The sequence below is a fragment of the Hemitrygon akajei genome, chromosome 23, assembly GCF_048418815.1.
Source record: "Hemitrygon akajei chromosome 23, sHemAka1.3, whole genome shotgun sequence".
Classification (NCBI taxonomy): Eukaryota; Metazoa; Chordata; class Chondrichthyes; order Myliobatiformes; family Dasyatidae; genus Hemitrygon; species Hemitrygon akajei.
This window is the reverse complement of record NC_133146.1, coordinates 52,254,530-52,275,560: the sequence shown is the minus strand read 5'-3', so window position 1 is coordinate 52,275,560 and position 21,031 is coordinate 52,254,530. Positions and strand designations below refer to the sequence as shown.

At 41.3% G+C, this 21,031-nt stretch overlaps 1 protein-coding gene across 1 annotated transcript in view; it reads left to right on the top strand.

Moving 5' to 3' along the window:
- The window catches only part of LOC140715102 (G-protein coupled receptor 26-like), a 52,346-nt gene extending 40,805 nt beyond the window's left edge, over nucleotides 1-11,541 (top strand). Inside the window, exon 4 of the mRNA XM_073026835.1 lies at nucleotides 11,457-11,541. Within this exon, the coding sequence (XP_072882936.1) occupies nucleotides 11,457-11,479 (23 nt within the window). The 3' untranslated portion in view covers nucleotides 11,480-11,541. The remainder of the gene's footprint in view (nucleotides 1-11,456) is intronic.
- Nucleotides 11,542-21,031: the final 9,490 nt, after the last annotated feature.

Sequence of the window (21,031 nt, the reverse complement as noted above, 5' to 3'; positions counted from 1 at the left end):
AGGAATACATTCAATTGATAGAGATACTTGGCTGCAGTAATGCTATAATTCTTATAACCATATATAACTATCTTCAATAAAGGGGGAATCTACTAGATCAATAAGGAGTGAGGTTTGCTGACTACATATCTCACTGGGTTTCACTTAAGTATATGGTGATTTTTTTTTGATTGATGTGCACTCATAGAAGTCACGTAATTTTGTATTCACCGCTTCCTAATTTTAATGATAATCCAATAAACATGGAATCAAGTGCATCGTTTCTGAGGAATGCACCCGATTTGCAATCTGTGCAATAATTGATTAATGCTACACATTGGACTAGTTTCTGAAAACTAACTCCCCTGAGCAATCTAACTTAACTATGAGGCGAAAGTCATTACTCCCACAGGAATAGGGGAGAAGCATTAACTTTCACTGTCAATCTTAATTTAAAGGTTAAATCTACAGATTCTGTCTTAATTTTGGGAATATTAATTTGCAAGTCTTATTGCAGTATGAAACAAAAATAGAGTTAGTAGACTCACATCACAGGTATTTTCCTTCCTCTATGTATTTATTTTCAGTCTGCATTTGTCTTTACTTGTACTATCTCAGTAGCTTATTCTGACAGTACACTGTCGAATGACAGAGCAAATAAGCAACCCTGCCCTATTTTTAATGGACTACGATTATACATCAGTTCACAGTGTCCTTGAACAAAACAAAACAATTATGTATTCTTCTAATATATACAAAAACATTGAATTCCCTTTCAGTGATCTTCAAGCTAATAAGCAATGCGAACCTCAGTGTGACTTGATATTTGTTTCCAGTGTTAAGTAATTGTGTCTGGGTCATTAAGACTTCACTCATGTGACATGACTATTATATTCCATATTTTCCTGCAATATGAAAGGACACCCTTTGGCTCATTAAGTCTTTGCTAGCTGCCCAACCAATCCCGTTACTCCACTTATTTCCCTGGAACAATTGAAGATTACAACAGCATGAAGTTTCCTGAAGTCTAGTGTCTGAATAGTGCCTGTGCAACCTTTACTTTCAGTGAGACAATAAAGTCTACTGGAGGTTATGTATGCTTAATGGATTTTTCATTCTATTGACATATTGTTGTTGGGGCAAAACATAATGATCATTGATTATCCAATATCGGTTGTTTAACAGATTTTATTTTCCACTTAACTTTGAAACATAATCAAATATCCCTGAGAGTTTTATTTCATTAAATTTCATGTATAGCTTTAGATTTCTTGATTATTTATAACTTTAAAAACACTTGAAGTTTATGACAAAGATGGCTCACGTACAGTAATGTTTTTGTCTCATTTGTTGGCCAATTAGCTAATGCATTGTCATAAAAATTCGACTATGTTTCTGTTTGTGAAAAGTTTATGTGGAGTGGCGCATTTTCCCTTGGCAGAGCTTCTTGAGTGGTCGTCCAAGTTATATCTGCGGCTTAATGTGGGTTTTTTTTCAGCTAACAGTGCTGAAAAATGACCTTGTTCATAGTGACCGATGCATTTGAAAGCCTGTTTGTGACTGCAGCAACAGAATCTATTGCTAACATTGCAATGCCAGTGTGGCAGTGCATTCATCTAAAGGCACGTTGAAACAGTGAACAAACTTTAACTGCCAAGAACCAGGCTGGAAAGTGTTTAACACGATATGATGTATGTTACATCTGTGATGTTAAAAGTGATTCTGTGTGTATGCATAAAGAAATATTAGATACTGTATTCTATTTTTAATATATGGCAATGTTGTTGGAATTTGCAAAAAATATTTATTGGGATTTTATTAAATTAAATCAATGTTAAACAATGAAAATATTTGCTGTGTCAATTAAATTATTCCCAATCACTTGACATGCTTCCCACTGTCTTCTATGTAGCTTCACTGCTGTAATATGAACAAAGTCACTGGAGAAGCTAATGGTACAGAAATGTTTTATTCAACAAAACGAGCCACTCTCAGAGGAAGGGGCCTGTTTGACCCAATATTACATGACATTTTATATGCTAAAGAACACAGGTAGCGGCAGGACAGTTCTGTAGTGATAATGTATCTACAATGCTTCCTTTGAATGACATATAATTTTCACACCTCCTTCTTCGCACCCACACTCCAGACACCCAAAATGAATGTTACTCAGCATCGTCTGGTTTTCAGTTAACTGGAGTCCACAGTGCCAGGAAACTATTGTCCAGAGCTGCTTTTTAAATTTAATCTACAATCCACGTTCAGGTCTAAAGATTGGTTGCTGTAGTTAATATTCTGCTGTATACTCTAACTCCAGAATATGCTCTAAAGTTTACCATAACCATTGAAATTTATTTTTGCCTGGGTATACATATATATTTTTTCTCAATAACAGTAGTGCCAGCATTTTGTGTTTTTATTTATTTCCAGCATCTGCAGATTCACTCGTGTTGCCTTTGAATTCACTGCTGCAAAGCCTCTTCCAGTGATGCCTACACTGAAGAAGTTCAGATCTTCTCTCCAACAGGAGTTCAGCGAGAGCCTCTCTCTCTGCTCCCAACCTACTATTTCTTCGGCCCTGAAACTTTTGAACCAGACGCTAACCCAGACCCGGTATTATAGTCACATATCACTTCCCGGCTCTCCACTTAATCCCTCCCCCTGCTTCTTATCCCCCGTCGACCATCCCATGTTACTTCACTCCTGATGAAGGGTTTTGGCCCGAAACGTCGTCACTACCTCCTCCCATAGATGCTGTCTGGCCTGCTGAGTTCTGCCAGCATTTTGTGTTTTTAGTAATTATGTAACTTTGTTTGCACGTTTCTTTGGGATCACAGCAGTTCCGTGACAGAGAATGTTAGAACTTCTACTGAAAATCACACAATAACTTCAGTGCTAAAACAATTAACTTGTTACAGTCTGAATCTGCAAAAAAGTTGTGACACGCAGAACTACAAATGTAATTTAGAACCTGCATAATGAAATTTTCATGACAGGCTGAGACTACATCTGTTGAATATTTATTGGAAGCATAGTTTAACTTGAAAGACGAGAAAGATTAAAAACCCCTTTGGCTTTGAACAACAATGAAATCATTTGACATTTCCCTAAACTCTAAGGTTTATAAAATACTATCCCAGTACAAATGTCAGTTTCAATCTGATGAATTAGAAAAAAAAGGCTAACAGATTCGTAAGCAAACTTCATGGTCAAAATAATGAAGCTGTTGATTATATTAAATTTCCTACTTCTGAAAAATATGCACTGACAGTAGTCATTAGTAAAGTGTCACATATATTAAGTAATCAAAATGACTCCTCTAAATTGTAGAGAGCCGCCTTGGTGATGGTTTCAAAATGAATAGTCCAATATTCATGCAGTGAAATCTGGGGCAGACCTTCCAAAGACACCTGCAGTCCATCTAACAACCCAATCGACCATGCTATCTCTTCATGCTGGGAGTCCTGCTCCTAGTACATCAGCATGAGCCAGTACAGAGGATTGCAGTGCAAAGTTCAAAGATTAATATGTCATATGTTATAGGTCCTTGCAGCTGTACTTGCTGCATGCTTCAGTCAGTGATGCCCGACTTCCCAAGATCCTGGGCTACCTGAGCCTGGGGTTTTTGAACAGGCATTCAAAAACCCCAGGGCAGTAGTAAAAAATAAAAAGTGCTAATATTACTGGTTATTTTTAACATAAAATGTTTTTAAAAACTCACTGCTAAATAGATTGACAATAACTGTATGAAATAAAAATATCGACACCATTCTCCCAGCAACGATTTCCTAAAAGTTTTAATGTGAGACTGGAACTAGAGGTCATAGGATAAAGGTGAAAATTTTTTTTTCCAAATAATTTTTATTGTGTTTTCAAATAATTACAGAAAGAAAAAAAAATTGTCTACCCTTCCCCCCTACCCTTAACCCCTCCCCCCTAACATCCCTATAGAAGAAAAGAAAAAGAAAAAGAAAGAAAGAAGGAATGCCTGGATATCGGAAGATCCCCACTTGCTCCACGGAGTTCATAATAACTTTAGTATATATATTTATTTCTTTCCCCAAATAACCAATTATTTTATCTTCGGAGCACCTATATATTTAATCCTGTCTTTTGTAAATAAGGGCGCCAAATTTCCAAAAATGTTTCATATTTATCTCTCAAATTAAAAGTAATTATAAAGGTGAAAATTGAAATATTTAAGGGGGATATGAGTGGGCTGTTCCTCGCTCAGTGGGTGCTGGGAATGTGCAATGAGTTGGCAGCGGAAGTGGTAGATGTGGGATCAATTACAACATTTAAGCGAAGCTTGGATGGGAGTGGTATGGAGGGCTATTGTCCAGGTACAGGGAGATGGGATTAGCCAAAGTAATAGTTCAGCATTGACTTGATGGAACAAAGGGCCTCTTTCTGTGCTGTAATGCACTATGACTCCATGACTCTATGTGGCTGTGGTACTTAATGAGGCACAGGGTCAACTGGCAGACCCTCACCCCCTGACAAGGAATTGTACAGAAGATCAAGTTCATGGAGAGTTAATTAGGAGAATGCAAGGGAGCCAGCAGAGGAGCTGGTAGAAATTGCTACTGTCAACAAAAGGCCCTTTGTACATGAGAAAGTTTGCTGATGCTGGAAATCCAAAGTGACACACACAAAAAGCTACAGCAGTTCATCAGGTCAGACAATGTCGATGGAAATGAATAAACAGTCGATGTTTTGGGCCGAGGCCCTTCTTCAGGACTGAGAAGGAAGGGGGAAGATGCCTGAATAAAAAGGTGGGGGGAGAGGAAGGAGGATAGCTGGAAGGCGATAGATGAGGCCAGGTGGGTGGGAAAGGTCAAGGGCTGGAGAAGAAGGAATGTGACAGCAGAGAAGAGTTGAGAGAAGAAAGGAGAGGAGGAGTGGACCCAGGAGGAAGCAATAGGCTGGTGAGAAGTAACAGGTCAGAGCGGGCAATGGGGTGGGGGAGGAATTTGTTTACCAGAAGAAGAAATTGATATTCGTGCCATCAGGTTGGAGGATACCCAGATGGAATATAAGGTGTTGCTCCTCCACCCTGAGGGTGGCTTCATCTTAGCACAAGAGGAGGCCCTTCCTATCCTGGACTTCAGGACTACACTGTGAGAAGACCACTGGTTCTCAGACTTTGTAATTGTCACGTTATAAAGAAACCCACAACACATCTGTTCAATATCATTTACATCTATCACTGACTACTTATTCTGTCTTACCTGCTTTTTCTTTCCTTGATCCATTTGTCTTTCATGTTGGTTTAATGAGCCCACTTTGCAGTCTTCATTTTATTGTAAGAAAGATTTATTTTATCTCTACGGCTAAAGGTTTGGGAATATGGAATATAAATTGCCTGATTAGAATTGATAAATATAAAGCTGGGAGGTCTGTGTATCGCATGCATGTCGGCAATCATTTCCTTTTCTTTGTTTTAATTATTAATCTCATTTGATTGACAAATATCCCATTCCAATGGTATTATTTTGCATTTCGTTTCTCCAGCTAATTATGACTAAGAAACAATGACTACTCAGTCAAATTGCATCACCTTTCATGAAATTTTAATTGGTATAGCTACATAAACAGGTTCTTTTGCTCTAAGTGTTACAGTGCTTGTGAAGCCTGATATTTTAAATCACTGTTCTACCACTGAGAATATTTGCATTACAAATACTAGCATATGAACTACACTTGCCTGGAAGTTTCAAAATTCATACAGATTCAAAGAACAACAATGTCTGTCCAGTGTCAGAGCATCCCAGTGTCAGGAATAAGTTTAGAAGTTCAGAGCAAAACTGTCTTCATATTCTCGCTATCAATGAATGTTACACAACCTTAATTGAACAGCTGCTAATGTACAATTTTTAACCTCGCGCATAGTCACTTTGTGATCTTTCTGCTATGTCACTGCTCTTAATACCTTAAAACACAAACCATTGAGAAGTACAGTACAGCACAGAAACAAACCTTTTGGCCCACAATGTTGTGGCAAACCAATTCAATCAATAATCAAATGGACAAGTAAAATAATTTGCATACACAGAGTCCATATGCTTCCATTTTTCTCACATTCATGTTCCTATCTAAATGTCTCTTAAAAGTCATTTATGCCACCACCCAGGATAGGCATTCTCCAGACACCTGCCACTCTCAGTTTAAGAAAAAAGTTGCCCCTCACATCTCCTTTGAATTTACCCTCTGTCACCTTAAATACATGCCCTCTGGTATTGGACATTTCAACACTGGGAAAAAGATACTGTCTGTTTCTCTATCTACGACTCATAACCTTATAAACATTTATCAGATCTCCCCATAGCCTCCGTGACTCCGGAGAAAATAACCCAAGTTAGAGAGATAGATAGATAGATACTTTATTCATCCCCATGGGGAAATTCAACTTTTTTTCCAATGTCCCATACACTTGTTGTAGCAAAACTAATTACATACAATACTTAACTCAGTAAAAAATATGATATGCATCTAAATCACTATCTCAAAAAGCATTAATAATAGCTTTTAAAAAGTTCTTAAGTCCTGGCAGTTGAATTGTAAAGCCTAATGGCATTGGGGAGTATTGACCTCCCCAATCTATTTGTTTGTCCAACCTCTGGTTTTTCACATGCCCGCCAATCTAGGCAAGCATCCTGGTAAATCTCTTCTACCCCCTCTCCAAGCCTTGACATCCTTCCTATAATGAGGTGACCATAACTATATGCAATACTCCAGATGTAGCCTAACTAGAGTTTTATAAAGCTGAAAGATAACTGACTGAGTTTTGAAATCAATGCCTCGACTAATAAAGGCAAGCATAATATGTTTTCTTAACCACCCTATCGTCCTGTGTAGCCACCTGCAGGAGACTTTGAACTTAGACACCAAGACCCCTCTGCTCATCAACACTGTTAAGGGTCTCTTTGCATTTGACTCACTTAGGACTCAAAAGTGGACTAATGATCTGTATGTTATGTTGACATCGTACTCTTATTTCCATTCTTTTGATAAATGTGTATAACGCACCCTGTTATAAAATAAACAAATAGATTGCTGATGGTGGATGATGTGTGCTCATCATCAAACCTGTGTGATGCAGAGAAGTGTCAATATGAGGATTTTATAAAATGTTAATATTTACATTCTGCATAATTGTTTTTAAATTAGCAAGCATCTCCCAGTTATTCTTAATTTGCATACTGATATCAAAGAAACAAAGAATGCATACTTTTATTTATTACCCTGTTATATAAAGTACCAGCGAAGTGCAAATCCATTAAATAATTAGTATTTCTCTTTCAAAATCAAAGACCTCATGAAGGGCTGCGATCAGATGTATTTGGAAAACTCTTAGAGTGCTTTATCTAAAAGCAGTTGAAAGAATCCATGGGAGGCAAGGCTAACAATATACAGAAAAAACTAGTGACCTAGATGTGCAAGCAGTGGACCCCAGGGCAGAGAATTTCATCCATCCCCTGCTCATTGTTTAAGGGGTAGATAACAATTGGAAATAGATTTTTAAAAATATCAGCTTTATTTCTGAAATACATCATTTTGCATTAAATCAAATCAGCGTTTAGCAGCTTGAAAGTGTCCCCATGCATCCAGCACCAACATAGCTTGTCCACAACTCACTAACCCTAACCATGTGTTATTTTGTAAATAAGAAACCAGATTACCTGGAGGAAACCCATGTGGTCACAGGGAGAACATAAGCGAGGAATTGATGCTCATCTTTTGGATACAACGACACAGCAAGTAAATATCCATCTGTTCAATTTCCTGGTAAGCTGAAGGTTACTTAACATCTCTGAACTGGTTCCTTCTATGGCAATCAGAAAACTTCAACTGGAATTTGACAGCAATTCATTGTTCTAGAAAGAATCCTCACCTACAGCTCCACCAGCCTCTGCCATGTCCAACGGGACCCCACCACCAAGCAGATCTACATAACTCCACTGTCCATTTCTCCCTCCCCATTGATCTCCCTCCTGGCACTTAGCCTTGCAAGTGTAACAAGGGCTACACCTGCCCTTATACCTCCTCCTTCACTACCATTCAGGGCCCCAAACAGTCCTTTCAGGTAAGGTGACACTTTACCTGTGTGTCTGTCGGGGTCATGTACTGTGTCTGGTGCTCCTGGTGTGTCCTGCTGTATATTGTAGTTTGGGAGACTGCTTCACCAAGCACCTATGCTCTGTCTGCCAGAAAAAAAGGGGGATCTCCCAGAGGCAACCCATTTTAATTCTACTTTCCATACCCATTCCGACATGTCGGTCCGTGGCCTCCTCTACCGCCATGATGAGGAACTCGGGTTGGAGCAACAACACGTTATTTTCCGTCTGGGTAGCCTCCAACCTGATGGTATAAACATCAATTTCTTGAACTTCGGATAAAGCACCCCCCCCATTCACTATTTCCCATTTCCATTTCCCTCTCTCACGTTACTCCTTACCTGCCCATCACTTCCCTCTGGTGCTCCTCCCCTTTCCTTTCCTTCTATGGCCTTCTGTCCTGCCCTATCAGATTCCCCCTTCTCCAGCCCTGTATCTCTTTCACCAATCAACATCCCAGCTCTTTACTTCACCCATTCCCCTCTATCGCCCACTAACTTGTACTTCTTCCTCCCCTCCCCCATCTTCTTGTCCTGACTTCTCGTCATTTTTCTCCAGCCCTAATTAAGGGTGTCAGCCTGAAATGTCAACTGTTTGCTCTTTTCCAAAGAGTGGCCAATGGTTCTTTCTCAATAAGAAAGCCACTGCTGCTCACAGAGTTGAATTTCCTGCCTTATTATACTGCCACCTCCCGCTATGTTTGCCTATCTGACTGAGGGATCTAATTTCCAATCTCCTGCTTTGCACATATGGTTTTGAAGTTATAGATGACAATTGAAAATAAATTGGGGTAATGCTTATCAGTTCATATAGGGCTTACTGATTTGTCACCTCATTTTGCACTGCATTTAAAATTAGACCCTTTATTTTATGGAACCTGACTTTAAAAGTAAATCTAATAAAATGTAAATTAAATCATTAAAATGCACCAAAATCAAAGAAATACAATAATTAGCCCTTGGAAATGTACCTGTGAACTTCTTGCTCATGGAACACCTGCTTTTTCCCTGATCATAGTAAATCATAGGTAATTTGGACACAGATCATTTATGGCTCCGATTCGGCTGAGGAATCTGTACAGTTTAAAATATCTCCTACATTGATCATTGCTGAGAAAGAACACAGGAAAAAAAGTTTGATTCAAGCCAAGGCAAGAACCACCAAAAAGTTTTGGTACTTAACAATTTCAAAGACAGCAAGTGGCTTGTATCTTGGGAATTCCTTGGATCCCACAGTGCTGATATGAACGTACTGCAACGATCCAAAGCATATTCAACACTATATTGAAGTGAAGGCTGATTTCTGAATTTCAGAGATAGGGTCACTTGCACAGGAATGAAAGTTGGACATTTGATGCAAGGTTACCTCAAATCTAATTGCCTGGCCTAAGGCCAGTTCAACCCAAAGTGTGAGCCTTCTAAAGTGAGCCTCAGCAGGTTGCAACCAAGCCCAAACGGTCAAAGCAAAAAAAAGGTATCTAGAAGTCTGACTTTCAGTGCAACCAGTCTGGACTGAATGCAATCAACACTTTCGAGGGGTTCAATAACCAGCACTAACTGGGAATGCAGGGGTACAGTGCCTTGTTAAACATGAGACTTCTCCTGCGCTCCTCAGCAGTGATCGCTTTCCTCACAAGTGGAATCATAGAGTAGATTCCTGTTTTCTTAATGGTACAAGATGGCTCAGCTCAGGAAGCATATTCAGCAGGATCTTACAATTCCCTCTGCCTCTGAAAATGCCGCTGAACAGTTACTTGTATCCTCCATTCACGAAGGAGCACAACTGAGTAGCTGAGAACTAGACGCATAACAAGAGACTGAGGAGGATCTGGAGAAGAAAATGTGGCATTGGCACCTCATATAATGGAGGTGACATAACCTGGCGGTACAACAAACAAGTTGCGGCTAGATTGCCCCGTCATAAAGAAGATAATGCTGCAATTCTGGCGGTTGCTTATTGAGATTCTATTTCAGCTTTCCAGATAACCTCAACCCACTGCAATTTTCCTGCTGTTGAAACAAGTCTACAGCGGATGTCATCTCCCTGGCCCTGCACGCATCTCTGGAGCATCTGGGCAATAAAGACATCAATGTCAGACTATTGCAATTCAGCAGATCAGGCAGAATCTATGAAAATAACTAAACAGTCGGAGTTTCAGGCCAAGACCCTTTATTCAGGCCTGGTGAAGGGTCTCATCCTGAAACACCACTGTTCATTCATTTATATAGATGCTGCTTCACCTGCTGAGTTCCTCCAGCGTTTTGTGTGTGTTGCTCTCAATTATCTCTTGTGTTAATATCAGACTATTGTTTATTGACTACAATGCTACCTGTTATTCCATGCAAACTTACTACCACACTTTGGACCCTAGGAGTTAATGTCTCCTTCAACAGGATCCTTGACTTTCTGACCAGCAGATTGCAATCAGTAGGGACAGACATCAACACCTCTCACACAACTATTCTCAACACTAGTGCTCCATAAGGTTGCATGTTCAGCACCCTACTGTCCTCCTTTGACTGTGTGGCCAAATTCTTCGCTAACTCTGTCTACAAGTTTGCAGTTGATACCACTGTAGTGGGCTGCATCTCGAGTAACCATGAGGTAGAATGCAACCAGGATGTAGAGAGCTTATTGATATGGGATATGGACAACACCCTTTTCCTCAATGTTAATAAAACAAAAAGGCTGGTTATTGACTTCAGAAGGGGGGGGGGCAGTGCATAATTTCGGTTGACATCAGTGGTGCTGAGGTTGAAAGTGTTGAGACCTTCACACTCCTAGATGTAAACGTCACCAATGGAATGTCCTGGTCCAACCACGTTGATGTCATGGCCAAGGAAGGTCACCATCACCTCTACCTCCTCAGGAGGTTAAGGAAATTCAGAATGTTATGTCAACTCTTGCCAATTTTTATCAATGTACCATAGAAAACATTTTACCTGGATGCATAAAGGCTTGGTATGGCAACTGCAGAGAGCTGTGGACACAGCTCGGCACATCACAAGAATTATCCTCCCTCTATGGACTCTATCTATATTTTTCGCTACCTCAGTCAGTGTGATCAAAGATCCCACCCACCCCAGACATTCTCTCTTCTCCCCTCTCCCATGTGCCTGAAAGCATATATCACTGGGCTCAAGGACTGCTTCCATCTTATTGTTATCAAATTCTTCAATGGACCTCTTGTATGATAAAATGGACTATTGGCCTTACAATCTACCTCTTTATGATCTTGCACTTTATCATCTATCTGCACTGAATTTTTTTGGTTGCATTTATGCTTTATTTTGCATTGTTATTGTTTTACCTTATTCTTGCTTAATGCACTGTGTAATGATTTGCCATATTTGTTTGCAGATGACACCATTGTTGTTGGCTGAATCAAGGTGGTGATGAATCAGCATATAGGAGGGAGACTGAGAATCTGGCTGAGTGGTACCATAACAACAACCGTTTACTCAATGTCAGCAAGACCAAAGAGCTGATTATTAACTACAGGAGAAGGAAACTAGAGGTCCATGAGCCAGTCATCATTAGAGGATCAGAGGTAGAGAGCGTCAACAGCTTTAAATTCCTCTGTGTTATTATTTCAGAGGACATGTCCTGGGCCCAGCATGTAAGTGTAATTACGAAGAAAGTACAGTATCTCTACTTCCTTAGGAGTTTGCAAAGATTTGACATGACATTTAAAACCTTGAAAGACTTCTATAGATGAGTAGTGGAAGACATATTAACTGGCTACTTCATAGCCTGGTATGGAAGCAGCAATGCCCTTGAATGGAAAATCCTATATAACTTAGTGGTACAGCCCAGCCCAACATGAGTAATGGCCTCCCTACCTTTGCACACATCAACACGAAACACTGTTGCAGGAAAATGGCATCCATCATCAGGGACCCCCACCACCCAGGACATGCTCTCTTCTCACTGCTGCCATCAGAAAGAAGGTACAAGATCTTTGGGACTCTCACCACCAGATTCAGGAAAACCTATTACCCCTCAACCTCTTGAACAAAGGAGATAACTTCACTTCACTTGCCCCATCATTGAAATGTTCTCACAAGCTATGGACTTACTTTCACTTAATGCTCTCAATATTTATTGCTTATTTATTTATTATTATTATTATTATTTTTGTATTTGCACAGTTTGTTGTCTTTTGCATATTGGTTGAATGCCCATGTTGGTGCGGTGTTTCATTGATTCTGTTATGGTTATTATTTTATGATGGATTTATTGAGTATACCTGCATGAAAATGAATCTCAGGGTTGTATATAGTGGCATTGTATATGTACTTTGATAATAAATTTACTTTGAAATTTAAACTTTGTACTTTGAAAGGCAAGCTTTTCACTGTCCTTAGTATATGTGACAATTATAAACTAATACTAATATTTTGTCTTTCTATGTGTCCACTGTCCTGTATTTCATCATAATAATTTTGAAATAGAATAGATTATGATAACTTTTATCTGGGTTATTTATATGATCAGCCAATGAATATGTCCAAACAATGTCAAAAGTAGAACACAAGATGGCTGATGTGAAAACCTGAAAGGGTTTGAGCACCTTAGAAGGGAGATTGGTTCTGAGCAGTTGTCCTTGATGTTTAAGGATGTCAACAGTTGAAATTTGAGGACAACATAATAAGCTGTCTGAAAAATGTCAGCAGTAAGACTTCCTCCAGAAAATTCACAGCTTGCACAAAAAAAATTGGAAATGGGAAGATTGACAGATTGAAGATCGACACTTAACGTTTTAATGGTAAATAAATCTTAATTGAAAAGAAATATGTAATATTTTTCACTATGACTAACATTAATAACAATTAAGTGGACAGGCCAGCTACTCAGCAATAGAAGGCAGCACTCTGCCCTATAGACCTGGAGCTTCTAATCAGTAACCAAGATCAGAACACCAATCCCAATTGACTGGTAGTAGTGTGTCCCAATTATCCAGATTTACTATTGTTGTTGGCAGTCTTATGACTATACCAAAGAGCACTAGTTTGTGATAATCAAACCAGAACAGAAACATATTCAGCTGTCAAATATCCCACAGGTGTCTAGCCTGTCTGGATTCAGAGAACAGTAAGTCCCCTCGGAAATTTGCTGGAGAATTGCCAGCAACATTTTTTCTGCAAGAATTATTGTCTTCTAAACTGCATGGAATGAAGGAGAAATGTGGGGGTGGGGGGAGAGTATACATGGTATAGAAGCAAATGACAGGATAAGCTTAGTGTGTCTTTCTTTAAAACTATGCAAACGTCTTAGGCGCGCGCGCACACACACACACACACACACACACACACACACACACACACACACACACACACACACACACACACACACACACACACACAGAGCTAGGGTGCATTAGACTTTTATGCAGTACTCCATTGGAGCGGAGAGTGTGCTTGTAAATCTTCTGGCAGCAAAAGATTACGGGAATGGTGAGGCTAGTTTGCCATTTTTTTATGCCTTCTTTAACTATTTCCATGAAACTTCAGCTAATTAGGCCAAAATGTGACCCAATTAACCAGAAGCCACTGTATTTCTCTGATATTTGTTTTTAATCTTTCCTTTCTACATAGAAACACACGACTTAATTACATGGAGCTGAATGTTCAGACAATGGCATGTAAGCTAGAAGTCACCTCAGATAATGTTTTTGTTAGCAATTGCAGGTATGTATCTCTCCTCATATCTTCATACAGTATAGCTCTTTGAAGCTTACATCAGAAGCTAACCGATAGCTCAATTCCAAATCAAAAAGGCGGAGGAAAAAAATAAACTGTATTTGAAGACAAGAACACAGAGAAAGGATAATTGAGCAAGTTCAGTCAAATTTAAAATAACCCACTATTAAAAGTAATTTGTGTCACAGTATGAGAATTAGATTATGTCACAAAGCCTTCCTAATTGAGATGCAAAATACAAGCATGCACAGATTAGGTTAGCAAATAGAATTTTGCAAAGGAAAAATAAAATAGAATTCTCATAATTAGTCATTCTTGGAAATTATAGCCTCTAATAAATGAAGACCATAATCTGTTGGGTGTGGCTATCAGCTTCCTGATGTATCCAGGTGGATATTACTTGCAACTACAAACAGGAGAAAATCTGCATGTGCTGGAAATTCAAAGCAACACACACAACTACTGCAGGAACTCAGCAGGTCAGGCAGCATCTATGGATAAGAGGAAGCAGTCGACATTTCAAGTTGAGATGTTGACTGTTCACTCTTTGCCGTAGGTGCTGAGTTCCTGCATCATTTTGTATGCAACTGCATTGCTTGCAACTAATTGTGCAATACATACCAGTTTCCATGAATGACAGCAGAGTCTAAAATACCAAACCCCAATTCGAATGCACGACATGAGTGACAAATCACCCATCATTTCAAATGCTGTACCTCAAAGTGTGTCCCATTCATCTGAAGTGTACATGCTCTTATTTAGGCATGAGTACCTATTCACACTATTCAGGTTTACGTTCATCTTTCTACAACATGGTGGAATGTTCATTATGTTCAGATTTGCAGATTAAGGCTCCTCTAAAATAAACTTACTTTGCATAAAATGCGTGCTACCTTCATGAAACGGGGGCACTTTTGAGCTGCATTAGAATCTCACGGCCTAACTTATTTATTAAGTCTAATAATTGGACCAATTTATTTATTTATTGAGATACAATGCGGAATAGGCCCTTCTGGCCTTATGAGCCACACCCCATAGCAACTGATTTAATCCTAGCCTAATCATGGGATAATTTACTGTGACCAATTAACCTATTAACTGGTACATCTTTGGACTGTGGGAGGAAACCAGATCGTCAGGAGAAAACCCACGCATTCCACAGGGTGGACGGACAGACTGCTAACAGATGACATTGGACTTGAACTCTGAACTCCGACTCCCCCGAGCTGGTATTTAGGTAGTTCCATGTCTCTGCACTGTCTCTATAACCTTGCAAGTCTTTTTGCTTTCAAGTATTTCAAACTGAATCTATTAAAATAAATACACACTATTAACTAGAATTTTTTTTGACACAAACTGTAGCTTAAATGTCAATTTACATAGCTTAATAGCATTGCAATTTGTAAATCCCTTTATGAGAAGACTAAAGGAAGACAATTGCAGTGCAAAGTTGTTGTCAGTTTGTTTTATGGATATCAGATTTCACAGAACTGAAATGTAGCTTGTCATCAGCTCTTCGCATATTTATTACATTAGAATAAATCTTTAGGCTGCAGAACTGAGACAGCTCCAAATATTGGACAGGTGACATTCACACGGTGAGTGTTTAGCATCTGAATTGCATTGCTTGAAGGTGGTGAAGATGGGTACTTTCATAAGGGAACTTTATCAATCCTTAAAAACAAAAGGAATTGCATGATTGTAAGCAACGTGCAGGGAACTGGGACTAGCTACATTATTTCCGTAGAAGGAATTCAAAGGATCTCCTGTCCCTTTATCATTCTTTAATAGTTGGGGAACTCCACCAGGTACTGATCAAAACTATGAGATCTTAGAGCAGCCATTAGCCATCTTTCCCTAAGCCAGGCTATCATTTCTGGACATGGTCAGGCTCTGCCATGCTGCTTCCTGGTCTTTTCTAACCAGCAGCTGTTCCCCAAAGCTCAAAGAGCCTTGATTCCATCAGCCAGACACAGCACATAGTCAAATCAAAGTTTCTAAAGGAATTCTGCATACACCCAACAAAAGCCATATTACACTTGATTTAATATTTGCACTTTAGAGCAGAGATGATGTGCTTATTATTGTCTCCTGATATTGGAGGTGAAGACTTCAGAGTTGCTAGCTTCCTTTTCTCATCGGTGGCCTTTTAGGGATTAAAGGTGATTTCCGTTCACTCTGATTTTGTTGTTTCTGTGATGGCTGTCGTACCCAATGTGGGAAGCAAACATTTTGCAATGTCAAGCCGGACACAACTGTCGGAGTTGGTGCTGGGTGCTCAATTTGGAAGATGGTGTGTGTAACTTCAGAACATTAAACTAATTCAAAGGAAGACATGGGAGAACTGGGAATGCAGGTCTAACTTCAAGTTTTATTTTAAGCAAGTCGAGCATGTATCACGGGTAGCATAATAACATATGCAATTCAGGTACTTATGCAAAAACGTGTCACTAATTATTTAAATGAACAAACAATATATTCAGAAGCAACACACACAAAGTGCTGGAGGAACTCAGCAAGCCAGGCAGCATCTATGGAAAAGAGTACAGTCGGCATTTCGTGCCGAGACCTTTTGACAGGGCTGGAGAAAAATAGACGAGGAGTAGATTTAAAAGGTGGAGGGGGAGGGGAGAGAGTAACACAAGGTGATAGGTGAAACTGGGAGGGGGAGGGATGAAGTAAATAGCTGCAAATTTGATTGGTGAAGGAGATACAGAGCTGGAGAAGGGGGAGTCTGATAGGTGGGGATGGAAGGCAATGGAAGAAAGAAGAGGGGGAGGAGCACCAGAGGGAGGTAATTGGCAGGCAAGGAGATAAGGTGAGAGAGGGAAAAGGGGATGGGGAATGGAGAGGAGAGGGTGGGGGGGGCATTATTGGAAGTTTGAGAAATTGATGTTTATGCCAACAGGTTGGAGGCTGCCCAGACAGAATATAAGGTGTTGTTCCTCCAATCTGAGTGTGGCCTCATCATTACCTGGATGGTGAGGGGTTCTTAATAATGAATGGTGCCTACCTCAGGCACTGCCTTTTGAAAATATACTCGATAGTAGAGAGGGTTATGGTCTGTGATAGAGCTGACTTGAGTTTAAATCCTCAGCATCTTTTTCAGTACTGTGCATTGGAGCCTCCACACCAGGCTGTGGTCCCACCAGACAGTATGCTCTCCACGGCCTGCATGAGGTCTTGGAGCTAGCATAAAATGGAGATGAATTTCAGTCGCAACATGCACAAAGTGTTGGAGAACTCAGCAGGCCAGGCAGCATCTATGGAAAAAAGTACAGTCAACATTTCGGGCTGAAACCCTTCAGCACGACAGGAGAAAAAATGCTGAGGAGTAGATTTAAAAGGTAGGGGGAGGGGAGGGAGAAACACCAGGTGACAGGTGAAACCTGGAGCGGGAGGGATGAAGCAAAGAGCTAGGAAGTTGATCGGTGAAAGAGACAGAAGTCCATGGAAAAACGAAGAAAGGGGGAGGGGTGAGGAGCACCATAAGGAGGCGATGGGTGGGCAAAGAGGTAACATGAGAGAGGGGCAAGGGGATGGGAAATGGTAAAGGGGGAGGATGGAGGCATTACTGGAAGTTTGAGAGATTGATGTTCATGCCATCAGGTTGGAGGCTACCAGATCAGAATATAAGGTGTTGTTCCTCCAACCTGACTGTGACCTTATCCTGACACTGGAGGAATGGGAAGTGGAATTAAAATAGGTGGCTACTGGGACATCCCACTTGTTCTGGCAGACATGTTCGGCAAAGCAGTCTCCCAATCTACGTCAGGTCACTGCGATATACAAGAGGCCACAGCGGGAGCACCAGACACAGTATATGACCCCAACAGATTCACAGGTGAAGTGTCGCCTCATCTAGAAAGACTGTTCGGGGCCCTGAATTTCAGTCAGTTCCCTTTCAAATAAGGCAAAGACCTTGGTAAGATTGAGGAAAGCCAAATACAGTGGCTGCAATTTTCTTAGCATTGTTGTGCAGAGAAGATCAGCCACGTTCAGAATGCCTCTGGCTGGATGGAATGTGCACTGTGGTTTAGGATGCAGCTCTTCAACCACTGGAGCAGATGGATGAGGACGTTGGTGATGACCTCCCTAGTATCGGATATATTAATGTTATAATCATAATATGGTGGAGCTGTAGTACTGCAGCTGGAGTCCTTGCCAGTATTCCTGAATCCAATCAGCTGTTTTGCGACATATATAAACTGCTTAAAAAAATAATCAAAGTTTAAAGGCCAAAGTACATTTATAATCGAAGTATATATAAATTATACAGCCTTGAGATTCGTCTCCTTACAGGCAGCCACAAAACAGAGAAACCCCAAAAGAACCCACAAAAAAGACCAACAAACACCCAATGTGCTGAAAGGGATAAAACAAATTGTGTAAACAATGATGGCTGGTTCTTCACTTACGAAGATCAGGCGTCTTCGTCTGTCCCCAGGTGTGATGGCATAATTGTTGGCCAATTTAGGATCTGCAGACTCTGGAGCAGTGGGGCAGGAGAACATCTGGGATGTGGGCGTGTGGGTAGTAGGATCCTTCCTGCGTCTCCTCTTCTCTTCAGCAATCGCTCTTCTGGATTCCTCAAAATCCTTGGCAGCTCTGAGAGTCAGCGTTCCCCAGTGGTCTCTGTCACAGGCCAGCTGCTGCCACTTGTTGACCTCGATATTTCCCTGAGAGAGGTGCTGCTTAAGTTGGTCTTTGTATCTCTTGCACGGGGCACCACGATCTCTCTTGCCCTGGGAGAGTTCTCTGTAAAGTACAGCTTTCGGTAACCTGGAGTAGTCCATGTGAGACACATGGCCTGACCAATGGAGCTGCTTGAGCAGCAAAGTAGCTTCAATACTTGGAGGTTGATCTTCTCCAGGACCTCGTTCTTGGAGACACAATCCTGCCCACTGATACCCCCAATGGAGCGGAGACAGTGCTGATGGAAGTGTTCAAGCAAACGGATTTGCTTATGGTACAAGACCCAGTCTTTGGAGCCAAATAGCAGCGTTGTGATGATGGCAGTCATGTACAACTGGATTTTTGTGGACAGACGCAACTGATGGTTCTTCCACGCACATTTCTGGAGGTGCTGAAAGGCGAGTCAATTGTCAATTACCATAGCGTTATTGGAGATGACACTGCCCAGGTAGGTGAACTGCTCAACCGTGGTGAGAGAATGTTGATCCCAGATGGGTTGTAAACACCTCGAGTGGGCTTCTGATGGAGGATCATTGTTTTCTTCAGACTGACCATTAACACAAAAGTCCTTGCAGCCTTTGCAAACTGGGTGTCTGCAGCCTGCAGCGTGTCCTCTGTGTGCGTGAGAAGAGCACAGTCACCTGCGTATAGCAGTTCTTGCATGGTTTTTGTCTGGGCGAGAAAGTGGCAGAGGTTGAAGATATTTCCATTAGTGCGGAAGCAAATGTAGATGCTCTCCGAGGTGGTATCTTTCACTTCCTGTAGCATCGTGCTGAAAAAGGTGGCAAAGAGCATTGGTGCCAAAACAGCCTTGTTTCATGCTGGTCCTGATGAGGAGTAGGTCTGACAGGTCACCGTTGTGCTTAACCTGACCACTTTGGCCTTCATGGAGCTGCTGCAGGATGATGAAGAATTTCGGGGGACAGTCGAGCTTTGACAGAACCTTCCAGAGATTATCATGGCTGACCATTAAAGGCTTTGGTCAGGTCAATGAACACTGCATACAATCCCATGTTCTATTCATGACACTTCTCCTGTATCTGGCACAGGACGAAGGTCATGTAGGAAGTGCCTCTGTTTGCTCTGAATCCACACTGACTCTCTGTGAGGTTACCTTTGGCAATGGTAGGGATGATTCTGTCCCAGAGAATTCTGGCAAAGTTCTTCCTATTGGTGGACAGCAGGGTAATGCCTCACATACAACACGCTGGAGGAACTCAGCAGGTCGAGTAGCATCCATGGAAACGAACAGTCAACGTTTCGGGCTGAGACTCTTTGTTAGATCTCGGCCCAAAATGTTCACTGTTCACGTCCACGGAAGCTGCCCGACCTGCTGAGTTCCTCCAGCTTGTTGTACGTGTTGCTTTGACCCCAGCATCTGCAGTGTACTTTGTGTTTAGGGTAATGCCTCTGTTGTCTGAGCAATCCAATTTCTCCCTTTTATTCTTGTACAGGGAGATAATTACAGTGTTCCATAGGTTATTTGGGACTGAACCTTCTCCTAACAGAGTGTGAACAGGTTTGTGAGTTCACCCAGGAGAACGTCTCCACCCATTTTGTACACTTCCGCTGGGATCCCATCAATGCTTGGGGCTTTATGGTATTCCAGCTTTGAACTCAACCAAGCGGGCCATCAAGCTGGGGGATCATTTCAATGGATGCTTCTTGTACTTAACAATTATCCTGAAAAGGCCCCTGTAGTGTTCTGTCCATCACCTCATGATGGTTTCCTTGTCTGTCAGCAGGCTGGAGCCGTTGGATGAGCATAGAGGGGCTTGAACCTGAGGAGTCGGACCGCACACTACACGCAGCGATTCCCAGAAGGGTTGAACATTGCTAGTGTCTGCACAGCACTATGTTAGTTCTGCTAGGGCAGTCCACCAATCTGCCTCAGTCTGACTTGGAGGATGCTGCATGCAGCACTGTATTCTGCCTTAGACGATTGGTCGTCGGGTCTAGACAGCACCACTTGATGGGAAGAATGTCTCTTCTGGAGCAGGTTCTGGATTTCAATGTTGTTTTCATCAAACAAGTCCTTGTTTCTTCTTGATGAGTGCCCAACTGCTTGACAGCCGCATCTTGAATGGCAGTACTCAGGTGCCCCCATTTCTTTCCCGTGTACCTGGGGTGCCTTTGCTGTCCAGTTTCTCCTTTAGCTTGATCTGGAATATATCTCAGAGGCCAAAGAGTCCAGCTGGAGTCTCTTTGACCAGGGTTCCCTTCTCCCTATTGCTGACTTGACAGCCAGTCTGACTCTTGCCCTGATCAGTCTGTGATCCCTATAACAGTCTGCACTCAGCATGACCTTGGTGTGCAATCGTATCCTTCTGGTGCAATAAGCAGTAGTCCAGGATCAATCAGTTTTTGGATCAGGGGTGTCTCCAGGTCATCTGGAACCTGGCTTTCTGTTGAAGTAGTGTATTTGTTATAACCGGGCCTAGTTCTGTGCAAAGCTCCAAGAGCCTCGTCCTGTAGCCATTGCAGTTTCCAACACCATGATTGCCTAAGACCCCCAGACATAGCTCGACACCTCCACCC